Source organism: Cyclopterus lumpus, chromosome 3 (genome assembly GCF_009769545.1).
Source record: "Cyclopterus lumpus isolate fCycLum1 chromosome 3, fCycLum1.pri, whole genome shotgun sequence".
Lineage (NCBI taxonomy): Eukaryota > Metazoa > Chordata > Actinopteri > Perciformes > Cyclopteridae > Cyclopterus > Cyclopterus lumpus.
The window spans coordinates 8,487,264-8,504,968 of record NC_046968.1 but is presented as its reverse complement, the minus strand read 5'-3'; the positions used below and the strand labels follow the sequence as shown (position 1 = coordinate 8,504,968).

The following is a 17,705-nucleotide window of genomic DNA, read 5'->3' as shown; positions in this document are numbered from 1 at the left end:
TGATGATGCTGCTCATCAGATTTATTTAATTTCTTCTTCACTCGATCAATTGAAAATCACTCAACCGGCTGACCCTGCATGGCTTCACACTGACGCACTGCAGCCAGGCATCGTGTCGGCACCGTGTGTTTACCTTTGCCTTCGTTGCAGCCGGGGTGCGATGCAGGAAGTGACATCAAACGTGATATGAGTGTTACTCACGCTGAAGCAACGTGTTTGTGCGCAAAATTGATCGTCAAAGCCTCTCAGAAAAAACACTGTCTGATGAGGTCCTTGGCACATTCACCCAAAATCTGTTCTGCACTTACTGTGCATGCGTGTCTGTGTGTGTGTGTGTGTGTGTGCACTTGTGTGTGTGTCTTACCTTGACTGTAAGTGTTCCAATTGCACCTGCATGTTCTCCGTCTGCTCCACCTGCTCGTCCAGAGACCTCTGCAGCTTCCTGGTCTGGTTATGGGACTCATCCAACTGGATACACAGAAACACACATATTTGTAACAGGCACTTAAATGATTAATTGAGGTTGATGGCTTCTGGGTCGTGTGAAGGGTAACACACACAAGTGATATATTTTTTTGTGTCTGTAGTCTCGGAGGAAGTAGAATCACGCTACATATGAGACTATGAGGAATACATGTTTGTTATGGCTGAAGATGAATATGTAGTTTGCTAACTGGCTTAGCTTAGTCAGCCAGCTGGTTGCCCCATCCCGATACAGTTAGCGAACGCTATCTGGTCCAAAGGGGCTACTTCCTGTTTACTTCCTGTCGTAATCAGAAGAGACCTGTTTTTTGTCTTTTGCTGTTGGTTGGTTGGAATGATTGGCGGAGATTGGGATTGGTGCAATAGTCAGAATGACGGCTTCCTCTGAAGCTACGACTACATGCGCAGCCGTGGTCCTACCTCGTCCTCTGCCTGTCCCAACTCCTTCTTGAGCTCCTCCACCCTCAGTCGCAGCTTCTTGACCTCGGCCTCGTGGCTCTCCACCCGCCGGTTGGCGTGGGCGAGCTCCACCATCTTCTCCTGGAACTGCTTCTTCAGCTTGGCGTGAACATGGCGAAGGTCGCCGAGCTCCTGAGGATACAGACAAAGGAGACAGGTTTAGACGCAGAGCTGACTCTGGTCAAACGGCTCTTCTGTCTCATTTACTACAAATATATCCATCGGTTCTATCATCGGTTTATTGTTTTAGTAAAAGTACCAAACGGTTATTGATCTGACGCTCTGATTTTTGTTTCACTGGGACTTATATTCAAGACAACTGAGATCAACGTGAAGGCCTGAGGTTGGCTGGTAGTTGTAGTCTAGTTGAGGTGAGGACGGCAAGGCATTGTCATCGACTTATTGCCTTTGTTTCTTGAAAAGAACAAATTACACGATCTTCTCAGGAAAGAAAATAACTGTTGCAATTATCACTTCAGATGTGAGCAGAATACAATAATAGTAAAAATTCCTGTATACAACTTGCTATCGTGAAAAGAAAATGGAGTAGGTGTTAAATAAATTTTGTATTGTTTCCTGGAATTGTATATATCCATATGTCCATGTGGCAGTGCTCTCAACTGGGGTCAACTGCCTCAGACTTATGTGCTTGAAAATAAATAATATGAACTAAAATCTGCCCATAACATTGGCCCTTGCAATGTATTGGTCAGGCTATAATAAATACTCCAAACACCTTATAATCCAATATGAATTCAATCAATGTGTTTATCTTCAGACTTCAGACCATAATTGAGTCTTCTGCTGGCCAACAGTGCAGTTGGTACGCTGGCTTTGTATAGGGCCAATAAACACAAAATAGTCTGGTGGACGAATCTGAGTGCTTCGCGTATTCAAGAGTAATGAGGCTGGAGTCGGTGAGGACAGAAGCACTTTGGCCAAATCAGCTGTGGTGTTGTACGGAGAGTGGAGCTGGGAATAGCTCTCTATTCCCAACCACCAGTATACCAGCATCCAAGATGCACTGATGAGAGCCACACGCGGGTGCAAATGGCCTCTAATCAAACAGGTCTGCATGCTAACATGTAGTTCCAGGTCATCGTGGTTGCGGTCGTGTTTGAGCCAACAACAAAAAGAGCTCTCCACTCCACAGGTTTTTTGTATTTCGGATTGGGAAAGTCTGCACTTGCGTAGCTAATGGCCTCATCAATAATGCACCGTTGTCACTCACTGCACTTCCATGTGCTTTGATGGCGTTGATTCGGCTTCCCTCTCTGCTGTCCGAGGCCTTAATGGCTCCCCAGACGGAGACGCTTCCAAGAAAGCCTTTCCACGTCCGTGCAACAATACGATGTAGAGAAATTAGATATCTACAGGAACAATAAAAAACCTAGAGCCCTGATCAAGGAGTGGGAAGTGCCCTTCACTTATTTATTTATTTATCTATCGATATCTGTGTTTGAGCCACCCTTTATCTTTATTACCTGATATATATATGTGATGCGTCTAGCCGTCAAGACATAATTAGCTTTAATATCTTGAGTTTTCTTTTGCATTCGATTAGAAAATCAAATAGAATTCTTTAAGAGCTAGGACATAAACCCTCCCCCCCCCCACTACACACACACACACACACACACTGAACATCCAGCTAATAAATGCCACACAAATACTGTAACCCCAGAGCCAGATCAAACAAAGAGAGCAGTGGTGTGATGCAGAGGGGAATAATTAAAGGTGGGAAGGGGGGGGAGGGTCTTGAGACAGGGATGAGGGGATGAGGAGACAGAGAGCGGAGGGGGGGGGGTAGTAATTGGTGGGGTGGTATTTCATAGGAGAATAAAAGGTAAGCATGAGAACAAAGACGAGAGACAGAGAGAGCAGCCTGCACATGAAAGAAAAAGGAAGGAGATTACATGACATGTTATGCTTTGGCCAACTGGAGAAAGACAAGCCATGCATGAAAAGGACAAGTCTGGCATTATTCCATATCTCTCTTATTTATTCCGTCTCTCTCTCTACTTTCTGACTTCCTAAAAAAAGGGCTCAGTAATTCCCTTCAAGACAGTAGTGACTGTAGTTTGTTTTTCTTATCAAACGTTACTCAAAGGAGTGCTTTGGTGCCGTCACGGGTGTTCAGAATGTCACCCGCCTTTTCCTTTTCAAGAATAGTTCACAATTTTAGAACTATTCATTTCATATATCCCGGTACTGAAATCACCATCAGCTGTTTGGTTACTCATTGGTTGACTGAAAATAATCTATGATCTTTTGATAATCTATGAGCCGCATGTGTCATCTATCAAGTAGAAAAGGCAACCATTCACCGTGTCCACTATATTAGTCTGTGGCTGCCAACATTGAAATAAAATCATTCAATCAAATCACAATTTCTGGTGTGCGTAATGTATGGAAATACATTACGCACACCAGAAATACAATGTTAAAGAAGTATTTTTACATTAATTCCCTTTTAATAATAATTCTAATTTTTTTCATTAAAACTAATTTAAATGAGAGTTGGATTACAACAAAATATATTTTTGAATTAATTAATCTAATTACATTTTAATATATGATGGGGGGGGGGGAATTAATTGTAAACTAAATATCTAGAGAGATAAATTAATAAGGAAAAAAAAGATTATTAGTGTGTAAGGAGGCACAATGTGCTCAAAATGAAAAATAATAATAACATGAATTAAATATACAATAGGATAAATAGAGTTTAACATATAGCTCTCTCATTGTGATTAGGCGATAATGAGTTAACTGCAATCTTTTGGATTTTAACGCATCAGCGCCCGGTTCAGTCTTCAGTATACATACGTGCGTACGGTACTGTAGAAAAACAAGTACGTACATTTTGGCATTTTGGCATCGACTTGTGACATCCCTAGTTTTAACTAATTTATTCCCCTCCCGACCCCCATCTTCTTTCTCTATTTTTCTGGGTCGCTTCACCAGTTTCCCTACAGGTTTGTTTGAGACTCTTCTCTCGGTCAACAGGACATCCCAAAATATCCACTTTCCTGAGAAATGGGACACCAAGAAAAGAGCTACTTCTTGAGAAAACCAAACCCATCATGACTGATGGCCAGTTAGCCACATTTCTTTTTTATTCTATCAATTCGAGTAAATATTAGATATCATACAGATATATCCCACAACACCAATCGGTATAAATATGGTATGATATGCTGCGCCTGGCCTGTGATCCGCCAGACAAAAGGCCCGGTGAAATGAAATGAAGCGGGGTCTCTACTTTCAGACCAGGAACCTCTATATTCCCTTCAGTTTCATCATTTCAAGACCAGATAATGAATGTCTGGGAGGGCATGAGGGGGGGAGGGGGGCAAAACATGAGGGATTACTGAATGATCTATGAGCGTGAATATGTGCATCCATGCCTCTGTACATATACGTGTGTGCGTGTGTGTGTGCGCAGACTCTTGTTCATCCAAGTGCATGTGTGTGTTTAAACTCTATTATGGGTTTATGTATTTGTGCCAAATCTGTGTCTGTATGCTCACACACAAAAGCACAATTATGTGTGCGTTACTGTGTGTGTGTGTGTGTGTGTGTGTGTGTGTGTGTGTGTGTGTGTGTGTGTGTGTGTTACGCCACAATGCCTGTTAAATGTTTCTCCTTGACTGGAGAGACCCTGAAGTCTGCTGCTACATCTGTTCCACAAAAACCAAAGACACACAAATAAAACTACAGGCTTATGCCCGGAAATAAGATCTACACATTCATCGACTTTTATGTGAGAAAAATTACAATGAAAAACAGAATCAGATGTGGAAATAACAGATGTACATAACTGCAGCTCATTAGGAACACACTTGCATATTCCTGCATACACACACATTGAATCTCCCTTCCCCCATTTGCCATAAGGAATTTTGCATTTATTTAGACAGTGAAGTCTCTCTTCCTTGCATGTGCGCACGCATGTACACGGTCACACACACACACACACACACACACACACACTCACACTCACACACTCACGCACACACACACACACACACACACACACACACACACACACACACACACACACACACTCACACTCACACTCACTCACACTCACACTCACACTCACACACACGGAAAATAGCAGAATTAGGTTTATAATCAGGGCTGGCCCAGAGAAATACAGTGGGGGAGGGACTTATGTGCACTGCACCCGCTCGATTGGTCAAAAATCGAAGAGGAAGCCAATGACAGGAGACGTAAATAGGACAGAACTGAAGACAAAAAAATATTAGAGGTCAGATTGATAAAAGCGTTGTGAATAAACATGACTAAGGATTACGGACATGAAAGCATATACAATGTCAGTGTAACCTCATATAAAAGCACATATGAGGTGGCACTCATTCCATACCAATGAGCACCCTAAAATAAAACATGATGTGATTTACTGCAGAACTGCCTCACCTATCCTCATCCATGTTAACAGCCCATCCCTGCTAACAGAACATTATGACGCACACCTGTTTGATTGAGCTGCTGAGCAGCTGATCTACTACGACATCCAGTCCATCCATCATCTGGAACCGCGAGGCGGAGCCAATCCCAGCTGACCAACGGGGCGAAGGCTGGATGCAGCTGGGAGAGGTCGCCGGGGCTGCGACACGTCCCACCACGTACGGGAAAGACAGCCGCTCACGCCCGCACCCTACGGGCCATTTAGAGTCCCCAATGAACATAAGCTGCATGTCTTTGGACTGTGGGGTGGACAGGGGGGGGGGGGGGGACGGAGAACCCACGCTGACCAGGATCGAACACACTGCACTGATGTGTTGCCCTGAGGCGGAACAACAACCCACGAAACACAACAAGCTTGTGTCATGCATACACCTTAATTGACAATGTAAGGAGGGAAAAAGTAGGGCTCATCGGTAGAGCCACGTCACTAATTCACGTTATTTATTTATTTCTCACCGGGTTCAGCCATGCTGGTTCATAATGCAGCCCTATATCAGCACTTCTCCTGGGTGTTGTTGTTTTTTTGTGGGGTGGGGGGGTCGTTAGTTTCTTTGTTCTTTCTTTATCTTTGTCCTCTCTTCATCTCCCATTCTCTCCTCTTTGATCCTCCTCTTCTTCACCTTACTCACCCTCTAAGAAAGTGAGTTAATTCACCCAGCTGTGTTTCTGCTCAAACTTATGTTTGGAATAGTCTCTCTCTCTCTCTCTCTCTGAAAGGTTAGCATTGAGTGTGTGAGTGTGCGTTGCTAACTGCAGCATCAAATAAACCCGAGAGCTTCATAAATAACCCTGGTAATGGAGGCCAGTACATTGACCGACACTTAAGCACACATCTCTGCTGGTGCAGCCGGCCCACAGAAAGACTGAAAGTGGCCTCCCCGAAGTCTTCATCCTGCCAGAGAGGTGCATGTTGGGTAAACCACCCCACCTGGTGGCCAAGGATATCATAACAGGACAGCTGCTGACATTTCATTGAATCTCCAGGTATTTTATTACTACTATAAAGTATAATATAGTGTGGATTATCTGCCCATTCTTAGTCTACTCCGATTCTCTCACGCCATAGTCGACCAATTTCTCATCCAAAGACTAAATCCGAGGACTAAATTTAACATCAACATCCCCTGAAAATATTTTCACACCGATGTGGTGTGTGTGTGTGTGTGTGTGTGTGTGTGTGTGTGTGTTGTGTGGTGTGCTCTTTAGCCTTTGCAACACAAAGGGGGACCCCAACGCCATGTATCGGGGCAGGAGTTGAAGAGCTCACACGCACAAACCGATACGTTTCATCCATGACCAGCCGACACTGTGTGTGTGTGTTTGTGTATGCACAACAGTGTGTTTGCAGTTTGACAGTGAACATCAATCTGTGCGATGGTAGTGATGCCCAAAGCCCTGGCTGGGGTTGAAGATGATTCTACTATCAATCAACCTGTGTGTGTGTTTGTGTGTGTGTGTGTGTGTGTGTATGTGTGTGTGTGTGTGTATGTGTCCAGTGTCTTAATCGCTTGCCCTATTTCTCCTTCTCTTCCGGATCAATACCATGGTTTCAACACTATACACAAAACACAATCAATCTCTCTCTTTCTCTTTTCTCAAGAAAACACACACACACAAACACACACACACACTGCTGACAGAGTTTCAAGCAAGGCAAGGTCAAGGCACAATCTCCTCGCATTCACAGAGATCTCATCAGTGTCGGTGTAGGTTTATTATAACTGTAATGTTGTCATGACAGCCACTAGAAAAGACGGGCAAAACTATAAAAAATAAGACCCGAGTTGTAATAAAGTGGAATTTTTCCTTCCACGACTGAATAGTTTCAAGACCTAACGAGCACTGGGGCATCAATAAAAAAGAAGGATGGTCGTGCCCACCTTGTTCCTCTCGAACAGCTCGCTCTGGATGGCCTTGAGGTCGGTGTCGAGGGCGGAGGCGGCCTGCCGGCGCTTCTTGGCCAGCTGCTCCTCCAGGTCTTCGGCCTGCGCTCTCAGCTTCTTGTTGTCCCTCTCCAGGGCGAGTTTATCCGTCTCCAAGCGCTCCCTGCGCCCCCACTCCGCGGCGTTCTCCACCTGCAGCCTCTCCATCTGACGGAGAGATACACATAAGCTCTTTTCACACAGCGATTCCGCAGAGCCGGCGCACGGGGAAGAGATGGTTTATGTCCCCTCACCTCGGATCGCAGCTCAGCCAGCTTCTTGTCCATACTGGTCCGGGCTCCCAGTTCGTCCTCCAAGTCTTCAGATATGCGGCCCAGTTCGTCCTGGTGCATTTCCTTCAGCAGGTTCAGCTAGATGGTGTAAGGAAGAGAGAGGGGGGGCGGGGCGGGCAGAAACACATGGGGTTAGGTTTTTATCTAGCCTTTTATTGTCGAAGGGTAACTTCTTTATCTTTCCCCAAGTGACTAATGAAGACAGACACTTTTTTTAATTGAACACTGCAGACGGAAGGTTGCAGTGTAATCGCTCGGGGCAACCACCCCACGTCAATGAGCGTCCAATAAGAGTGCACGTTTTTGCCACTGGCGGGCTCAGACTGTCAACAACACTATGGAAAAGGAGCCCACGGTCTGTTTGTTACCGTGTCGTGTGACTTGTTGCCACCGTGAGTGAGAGGTGGAGAGAGGATGTTGCCGTTGTTGTCAAGAGTGTGTTGCGTTGCAGTACAGACAGCTTAGTGGAAGATTTGAAGCGTCGTGGCTGAATATTGAGCCGATTTCACCAACGCGGACGCGACATTTCAGAGCGAGACTTCTCAGAGCGAGACGCACAACAATAACACGACCTGATCAAGCATTGGGTAAAGACAAAGCTTGTTTTTCTCTGGAGGGTTCTTTCCATAATGTCCTCACACACTCATAACTTAATAATAACAGTCTGGGTCTGTCACCGACAAGAACGAGCACTTTTAGTGGAACGTACATGAACGGTTTAGTAGCTGCCGTCTGCAGAGTTTTCCTTCAATACTGGACCGGTTTAAAAAAAATGTTGTCCCTTATTTGGCACTTAGACATAACAACTTGGGAAAATAGGCTCCAGGTATAAAAAGACCAAAGTTACCCTTCAATGTGTTTGAGAGGACACTAACGGGGCCATTAGAATCCAACAGTAATAAACTAGCTAGAAATTCTCCTTCCTTTGACTAAAGCTGCAAAGTACAACATTATTAATCTTAGATGCTGCAAATGTAATGCTGCAAGTATGTTTGATGTACAATTCATGACCGATCAGATTAACCGACAGATTAAAACAGTGACGGGGAAAAGCAGCTCTTTCTTTACTCGCATTAATCCAAGCTTTAAACAAGGCTGATAGGCAGAAACAGAACCACGGTCCTTAGCCCGAACCGTTGCTTTTTATTTTTCATACTTTGTGATCCATTGCTTATGGAATAAATCTTTGTTTGCATCTTTTTGTCCCTGTGTTATGGGTCTGTTCAGCTCGGCGACACGCACTTAGAAGAAGCTAAGATTCAATCACGCAAACCTTTTCCCATCGCTCGTTGTGAAACCAGAAACACAGTGAGGGCTCGGTACGGTCATTCCACGTCTCAACAACAACTCTCCTTCCAAATTTTGCAACAGCTTGACATTTAGCACCATCTCCACGTTTGTCACGCTCCTGTTCCCGTCTTCAAAAAAGGAAGCCATTTCTGGAGCAACAAGCGTGTAGATAAGGGTGACCCGGCCTCCTTTGGCATCCCTTTTCATCCCTCCTTGTCCTTATCTTATCTCTGCCCGTGTCTCATCTGCCTCCTCTCCACCTTCCGGCACTTCGCCCCATCCCGCGTTTGATCTCCATCTCCCCTAACCCCGCTTATCTTCACAAACCTCATCTACACATCTCTCATATGTTTTGCCTTCCTTTTCTCTCCCCCATGCCTCTTTTATGAATCGGTCGTTCGACACGTGTCCCTTTTTTCTTTCCCCTGTGTCTCTCCCCTTTGCAGGTCTGGACTGCCCCCGAGTGGTGGAACACTGCCAGAACATCGGCCATGTTTGTGCCTAGGGGCCTTGAGTCCTCGGCTCCTCTGACACCCAAGAACATATATGAAGAAGGAATAGAAAGATAATCTATTTTTGTCCATGTGCAGCAGGTGACAGTATTATTTGTTGTAATACTACTGTGTATCTGCAGATGTACTACACTATCCTACTGTATAAACATAGACGCATCCTTCTACGTGCTACTGTATTCTGTTGAGTTCTGTTACCTCAAATGTGGTATATGGAATGAAACTCGAGAATACCGAATGATATTTGGCATCCCACATGGTGTTATTGACGCCCCAATATCATCCCCCGCGTCCTGCCCCATATTTCCTACATATTAAAGGCCTGCTTTCGGAGATCCATAAAGAAAGGTCTGTCATTTTTTTTAAACAGAGTCAGCAGCGGAATTAAAAGACCTGCTAAAGACAAGGACTGTGGACGGATAATAATTACCTGATGGTCCTACTGTTACTGGAATAAAGAAGGACCATCTATGATTGCAATGGAGACGGACTAATAATAATAATTTCATATTGATATTGTGGCGTTATAAAATGGCATCAAAAGCCAATTTAATGATGAATGGTCGAATTTGTTGGCTATATTAAATTAGTTTGACTTATTGCAGAGTCCAGTGGGATAATGTGTAATTTATTCGGATGACAGCAGACTAATTCACTCATGAATTGATTTTTCGTGCCAAAAAAATTTAAAGTACCAAAATCTTAAAGCTGCGGTTCTTGCGCTGATCCTCAGAGAACCGTGCACATCTGGAGCACTTATTTCTGTGCTGCATGATTCCTGGCAGCCAGAGGAGTGCGGTAAGAAGGCACTGACATGCAGGCCCTTGTGTCGAATGAGCTGCCAGCTACAGCTTCACATTTTTGGTTCAGATTTGTTTAGGAAACGCGCTCCAAATCCCTGAGACCAATAAAGTTCGACCACACCCGAAACAAAAAACCCCATCCAGACGGATGAAAACCGCCTCTCTCCAACATTAAAGGTTTCTGTGGCCTCGAATTGCAAAACAAATGTCAAGAATAAACGGTATCTGGTCAGTGCCAGCTAGCAGCTCGGCTCCGAGGCACGGCGGTGCTTTTGAGCTAAATGCATTCTGCATGTCATCGGCGGGCTGGCGGGACTTTTGTCTTGCGGAATCGAACCATCTGCAGCTGAGCAGAAGCAAGACCAAGGAGCTGAAGGAGTGAGCCTCGATCCATGGGCAGGATGCCGAGGTGTTTCACTCTTTTATCCCTCTTCCACCAGAATTAGAGCGTATGTGCAGGTATTTTAAACACGGAAAAACCTGCTACGGAGAGGCGATTGACAGAGGACCATGCAGCAGATGTGTATCACCATGTGGGGTGGGTTTTTTCTCCTGCAGTCAGTCGCACACAAAGTTGAATGAGTACAGAAAGTAGAGGACGGTTGCATCCTGCTCCAACAGGTCTGTCTGCGTTCAGTAAAGGAGGAGATCGACGCGTACGCTCTCACCTGTTTGAGGGTCTCCTGTTTGGTCTTGCTGAGCTCCTCGTATTTCAATTTCCACTGAGTGAGTTCGGCCTCCAGCCTCTCGATGCTCTTGCTCAGCGCCAGCTTGTCTCTGGAGGGGGGGGGGGGGGAACGACACACACAGACATGACACACTCAATCATGCTGCTCTCGAGCCTGAGCGGGTTATTATTTCAGTCAGCAAACGTCTTGTTGCACCATCTATCAACTCCTTTCCAAAACCACCGCGCACTCCCACATGGCCCTCATGTTTTAGTGCTTTGTCGGCATTCTCGTGGCTGAAAAGGTCTCACACAGGAAATGAAGGGAAAAAAGTGTAGGGGGCACTTCCTGTCAGCGGAGAAGGCCATTACTTTGATTGAGTGTAGAATAAGCAGTGGTGGGGTTACCCTGGTCCTTACAGGTTGGTTACACTCTCAACAAGGTAATAAAGGAGACACCACTTTAAGTGCAAACCCATACAGCATGACGAGCCTCTCCTGAGCAACTGAAAGGCAGAACCACCAATGCTTCTGTTCTTTTAAACAGTGGTGGAAGTAGCATTCAGATCCTTTTTAAGTCTTGTATTCTTCTTTAAAGGGGTATTTCAGATATTAAGCGTTATACTGTACGGACTCCCAAAAGACCAAAAAAGAAGAGGAATGGTCAAATTGTCTACCTCTAGCATTCTCTCCACTAACCAGAAGGGGGCGACTCCTCTGGTCTCAAAAATAAGTCCATATGTGATGGTCCATTTAGAATCAAATAGACCATAACGCAGGGCTTTAGGGTGATTACTGTGATTGACAGGTAGCCGTATACGGCATCTTTTAAGTCTTCTTCAATACAGCATGATTAAATAAATAAATAATTATTGCTCCAGAGTATGCTTTATGGTCTTTATTTACACAACTATCTTGTGATTGACATTTCGCTACCCTACCAGAGCTGTATATGGCGCACCTACGTCAACTGGGTCATCTTCCCATAATGCAACTAATAGCCTTTTTTTGTTAGACCCTCCCCAACCTGTAAACACAAATGTGAAATGATGTTTCGTAGGGTTAAATATGAATCTGCCAAATAACTATTAACTAGAGATGGTTGCACATTTCCCATCTGGGTTTTCTGTCCCTCTTACTCTCTCTCTTTCAGCAGGACTTTCTGGGACTCGTCCAGGCGGAGCTGCAAGGCGTTGAGTTTGCTGGAGTCTTCCTCCACCGTGCCGATGTCCTCCCACAGCTGCCTGCTGCGCTCCTGCCGGCTCAGGCCGGAGGATGGCCGCGAGGGGGACGGGTTAGCGCCGCCTCGGCTTTCCCACACCTCCTGAGTGTCACCGTCCGGGGCCCTGGAGCGCAGGACCGAGTCCAGCACCTCGAAGTCCTGACAGAGAAAACGATATGAGGGGCGTGCTTCATACCGGTATAGCATTGAAACTCAGGTATCAAGGGGAGGTCACTACAACTAAATCCAACAGGGCAAGCAACACAAGCGGTCTAGTTCTAGATGAGCACAGCTTAATTAAGAAAGAAATGACAGAGCTGAACAGTTTTAGAAGTTGTAGTTTTGTGCAGAAATATGCAAAATATTGTCGAGGAGATTTGCAAAAGTTCACTGTGTGAAAGTATAAATAGATTATGTGTGAGATAATAGTCCACAAGATGAGTGTTAATGTGACGGGACATGTCCCCACCAATATCCAGGGACATTATGGATCCATAAAGCTGCTCTAACACAGCCACAAATCAGCGAAACGACAGAATTAAAAAAACGAAAGGCGTCCGTCAGCCGTGATGAAGTGTTATGGCCTCGGTCTGATTTGGAACGCTACAATATCAGCATTGCATAATGCATGCACAGCAGACTACAGGACAGGTAAGATTTATTTTTCAGGAAATATGCTGAATTTTTTCTCATTACATTACAACTTTAGGTGCCACAAGCAAAAGACAAAGAAGAGGGAGGAGTAGGGATGAGAGAAGATCATCCACACTAGAATAAATATTTAAAAAATGTTTTAAGAATGCCTGAGACCCATGCTGCGTTATATTCCAGTATATTCTGAATTGCCACTGGCCGCGTGTGTGTGTGTGTGTGTATTAGCAGTTTCCAACTCCATAGACCTCCTAACCTCCTCACATTCCATAACTCCTGAAAAGTCATCAGCCGGGATGAAAAGCTTCCTTATGGTTTCAAGTTATGTATGAGTCTCATTCCAAACTACCTTTTACCTCACGTACTGACTCATATGGAGAGCCCTGATTTTGAAGGGGTTGTCAGAAACACGGGCCACCTTCGCATCAATATTCCTCTCTTTTGTCCTCGCTGGTTTCCACTCCCCCCCCGAAGTCAACGAGAACCCTATAAAACCCTTTGGCGGGTTCTTCCTACCACAACATTTTCACATCTCGTTGTATTTAACGGCCTTTTCAGATATTGAATTGGAAACGTAGAGCCTGTCCTCTCCTCAAGTAATAAATCTACCACCCTTCATCCTTCACAGCATGTGCCAGATGTTACATGCGAGGTCTGGTTCTCCCAGAGGCTGCATTAGGCTGCGAGGTTTTCTCAACATGAACCATCATGATGCCTTTAAGAGTTCCTCAGAAATATCAGAGGACGTGGTTGACGCTGTTTTTTTTATTTAGGCATTTGTGATCGGATGGAGATTTGTAATAAGAAGCCGCTGTAAAACGGTAGAATGTATTTCCTATGGAATCTACACAATAAAAGTCTGGTGTTATTGTTGCTGCTCCCTCTTCTTCCTGCAGTATTGGTGGACTTGTTTTACAGTCGCTAACAAAGCTCCGCTAACTTGGTGAGAAACACATGTTACCGTAAATTCTTCACACTAAAAGGACCATGTCATTTGAAAGTTTTATTTTGTATCAAATTTAAAGACTGTACATAGGAAGTGGACATAGTCCTGGTAGTTGAATGCTGCATGGGGGGGGGGGGGGGGAAGAGCAGTGGGATTCATAATAAAGCGGAAGTGACATGAGAGGGTGAAGCCGAGTACAACCAAACACTGAATGAGCCATTCTTAAGAGGCCAAAATGTTACAAGTAACTTTCATGAGCTGAAAACACACTGTGAAAGTTTCATTTTTGAAGACAACTCCCAGAACGGACAACGCTGTGACCTGTCAATCTCAAGGTAGCCCCGCCCTAAAACAGAGTCTGCCTTATGGTCTGTTTGACTCTAAATGGACCATCATTTACTAAATGAACATTATGCTGTATTGAAGAAGACTTGGAACTAGAGATTGAGACCATAAACTCATGTCTACAATTTTTACTGAGTCATTTTCTCATAGATTTCTATACAATAAGATTCCAACTCAGAGGAGTCGCCCCGATGGCCATTAGAGAAGTTTAAGGCACTTCAGCACTGGCTTCACTTTTTACATTATATTACATTTAGCTGACGCTATTATCCAAAGCGACTTACAATTCATACACCGTAGGCACAGCTACAGGAGCAATTAGGGGTTAAGTGTCTTTCCCAAGGACACATCGACATGGGATAGCGGAGCCGGGGATCGAACTGCCGATCCTCTGATTGAAGGATGATCCTGATCACCACTGAGCCACAGTCACTTTTCAGACCCGAAGGTCACTTCCTGAACAGGACTCAAGCAGCAGGTCTCACCTGTTCTTCTGCCCCGGTTTCCCTCCTCTCTTCTCTTTGCTCCAGCTTTGGGGAGGAACTCTGATGACCTACGTTGGATAAATGTCTGCATTGTTTCCACATTGTGTCCACACCTCAGTCACATCCGAACTCAACGTTAGCCAGGCCACCTCGGCCATGTGGTCTGGTTGATCGGCTCCCGATGCGAGAGAAATCCGAAGCCTAGACCGTACAGACCTCACAGTTAATGCCTCCACATGACAGGAGTGGCATTGAAAAGGCGAGACAGAGCTGCGATCCTGCTGCTGTCATTACAGGCCCTCCCCACCAGAGGGACCCAGCACGTAACGGATGTCGGTGAGCCAGACCCCTATTCTGTGCCACATGTGTAAGTACTCAGGGTGTGTGAGAACCAGAACAATGGACCAAGACGGGAAATGAGGCTGTGCTGTGGGTGGGTACCAGTTAGCCACACTATCAGGGCATATTTAGAAGGCTGCAGCCTCAGTGTTTATTTCTCTGTCCCAGTGTGTAAGTGTGTTTGTGTGTGTGTGTGTGTGTGTGTGTGTGTGTGTGTGTGTGTGTGTGTGTGTGTGTGCGTGTGTGTGTTACCATGGAAACCCCCCTCCTGAGCTAGCTGAAGGTCAAGTCTGGTCGGCAGTGACAGTGATTTTTATTCACTGATGCACAGGCTCCTTTATGAGGTGACAGCTCACGTATGTGTGTGTGTGTGTGTGTGTGTGTGTGTGTGTGTGTGTGTGTGTGTGTGTGTGTATGTATGTGTGCGTGTGATAAGGCAGTATGCAATTGCAAAGAAACAGAGGGGCCCACAACTGATGTAGACATCAGAGTTGGTCAAGGCAGTGTTGTCCGATGGGATTAGGGCCGTTGCTATCTGCTGGTATTGACGATAACCCTGATATTTAAGAAATGCAACAGGTGTATCATGTTATTCATAATAATATAGTCAGATAGTAACCAAAAGTGACTGAAATGTGTAAATGAGGTGTGTGAATGAGATCGTGGAATCAAGCGGACGAAATGAGCTTCCTCCGTAGCGTGGCTGGGCTTAGGAGCTCAGACATCTGGATGCTCCTTCGCATTAAAACGGGGCCAGCTGAAATGGTTCAATCAGGACGCCTTGTGCACACCTCCCTTAAGAGGTTTTCCAGTCACGTCCAGGCAGCAGCCCGCGGTTCTGCGTGAAGTGTCATAAAACTTGCATTCTCTACTGATCAGCAGGGTCCGATTGTCACGATGACTACGTCCATGTCTTTATATCCAGTCTCTGGATACGTCCAACTGGTTGGAGACCACGGAAGTAGACCCAGAACATGCTGGAGAGATCATATATATACTGTATATATACATATATATATATATATATATATATATATATATACATATACATATATATATATATATATATATATATATATATATACATATACATATATACAATCATGTCATGTAAATATTCCAGCATGTTCTAAATCACGCTTTTGCACAGTTACAGACTCTCTCTCTCCGCGTCCCGACACCAGGATTCTGAGCGAAATTCATTTGCAAAAAGAATCCGCTAGATATCGCGACAATTGTTTGGCCAAATTCGTGAAAAGGTCTGGTGCCACTTTAATTCTCAACTCCTAGAGGATATCTCATGTATGGCGATAGATGATAAAAATGGGGCGAAGGTGAAAAGATGCCGTTTTTGTGCGCTGTGGTTTTTTATTGCGGTTGCAATCTGTGTGCATTCGGCACTTGCTTCGCGGACACGGCAGCTCATTAAGCAGCCGGCTCCTGACACAGAAATACACACTGAGGCTGCAAAGTAAGCCTATTACTCAAAATGCCTCAGCAGTTATGATAGACCTCCGTAAATCCATCAGAATGCATAATGTGCTTGACCTCTGTTCGCCTGTCTCCTAGTATTTGGGGTCATCCTTTTCAGCATAAATGACATAAATAATTTTTATGATCGCGTTTGAATTGTGACACGCACCGAGAAAAGTGGCGCGAGTGACGTCGTGATCTTTTCCCTATTCCCTCTCTGTGGAATGGACGGGAGTTGGATTTATGGAGCATGTGAAGGCTCATCGCTGCGAGATTAGCCCGGGTCAAGACCTCTGTCCGACATAGGGCACCGCATAAACTGTAAAGGTGGGTCGGACAAAAGTGGGATTAAATTATAATAAGAATGTTGAAATCAGGAAAAATAAGAAAATAAAAATGTTGTCTTTCACTGCCAACGATGCTGGCTGACCTGAATGCTTGATATGTGGCGAGAAATTAGCAAAAAACAAAAGATTTAATGTGGAAACACACTTCCAGAAGAAGTCTCCACTACAGCTGCTAATTCTGTGGCCGCTCGTGGGATATTAAGGCGTCCGTTAGTAAAAACATATCCGTCCTCGGGAGCGTTTCTAGACTCCTCCGTCCTCGCTGCTCTAGTCTAAAACTCCGGCGTAGTGTGGACGCTCAGTGTAAACGTGCCAAGTTATTTTATATAAAGAATAAGTTATTGCATTTAACCCATCCTAGGAGCAGTGGGCTGCTGTGAAGCGTCCGGGGAGCAACTGGGGGTTCAGTGTCTCACTAAAGGACACGTTGACATGCGAGCTGTGGGGGGGGACAGGTATCGAACCGGCTTCCTTGTGCTTACAGGACAACCTCTCTACCCTCCTGACCTGCATAGTTGTGTGTTTAGCCGGCACATATTTATTTGTATTTTTTTTTTTTCCTCTAATTAAGAGTTTGATAATGTTATAGCAGGTAACATAGCAATACAATGTCAAGAATTGTCTTAATTCTTGATCTAAAATGTCATATATACAAAAAACTATAGTTTTTGTATATATAATACTATATATAGAACTTTATAAGCTATGATATCAAATAGCTTTTGTGGCTCCAGATGAATTTAATTTGGTGGAAAATAGGGCAAAATGGTTCTCTGGATAGGAAAGGTCGCCGACCCCTGAACTAGACAAATAGAGAGAACCACACAACATACTGTTGAGTGAGGTCATATTGTAGGGCTCGACTTTCAGGTATTTTAGGGGTCCAGGAGTTCCTGTTTCACTTCCTGTTTCTGTATTCTCAGCATGAAACGGCGTTTCATGCATCACAGAGCCCTCAGGGAGAAGACGGC

At 44.8% G+C, this 17,705-nt stretch overlaps 1 protein-coding gene across 1 annotated transcript in view; it reads right to left on the bottom strand.

Moving 5' to 3' along the window:
* ccdc102a (coiled-coil domain containing 102A) overlaps window positions 1-17,705 on the bottom strand; it is a 49,117-nt gene that overhangs the window by 5,935 nt on the left and 25,477 nt on the right. The window contains exons 4-9 of the mRNA XM_034529621.1: window positions 12,066-12,307; window positions 10,928-11,036; window positions 7,616-7,732; window positions 7,320-7,529; window positions 904-1,074; window positions 365-468 (exon numbers count right to left, since the gene is read on the bottom strand). Of these exons, the coding sequence (XP_034385512.1) occupies window positions 365-468; window positions 904-1,074; window positions 7,320-7,529; window positions 7,616-7,732; window positions 10,928-11,036; window positions 12,066-12,307 (953 nt within the window). The remainder of the gene's footprint in view (window positions 1-364; window positions 469-903; window positions 1,075-7,319; window positions 7,530-7,615; window positions 7,733-10,927; window positions 11,037-12,065; window positions 12,308-17,705) is intronic.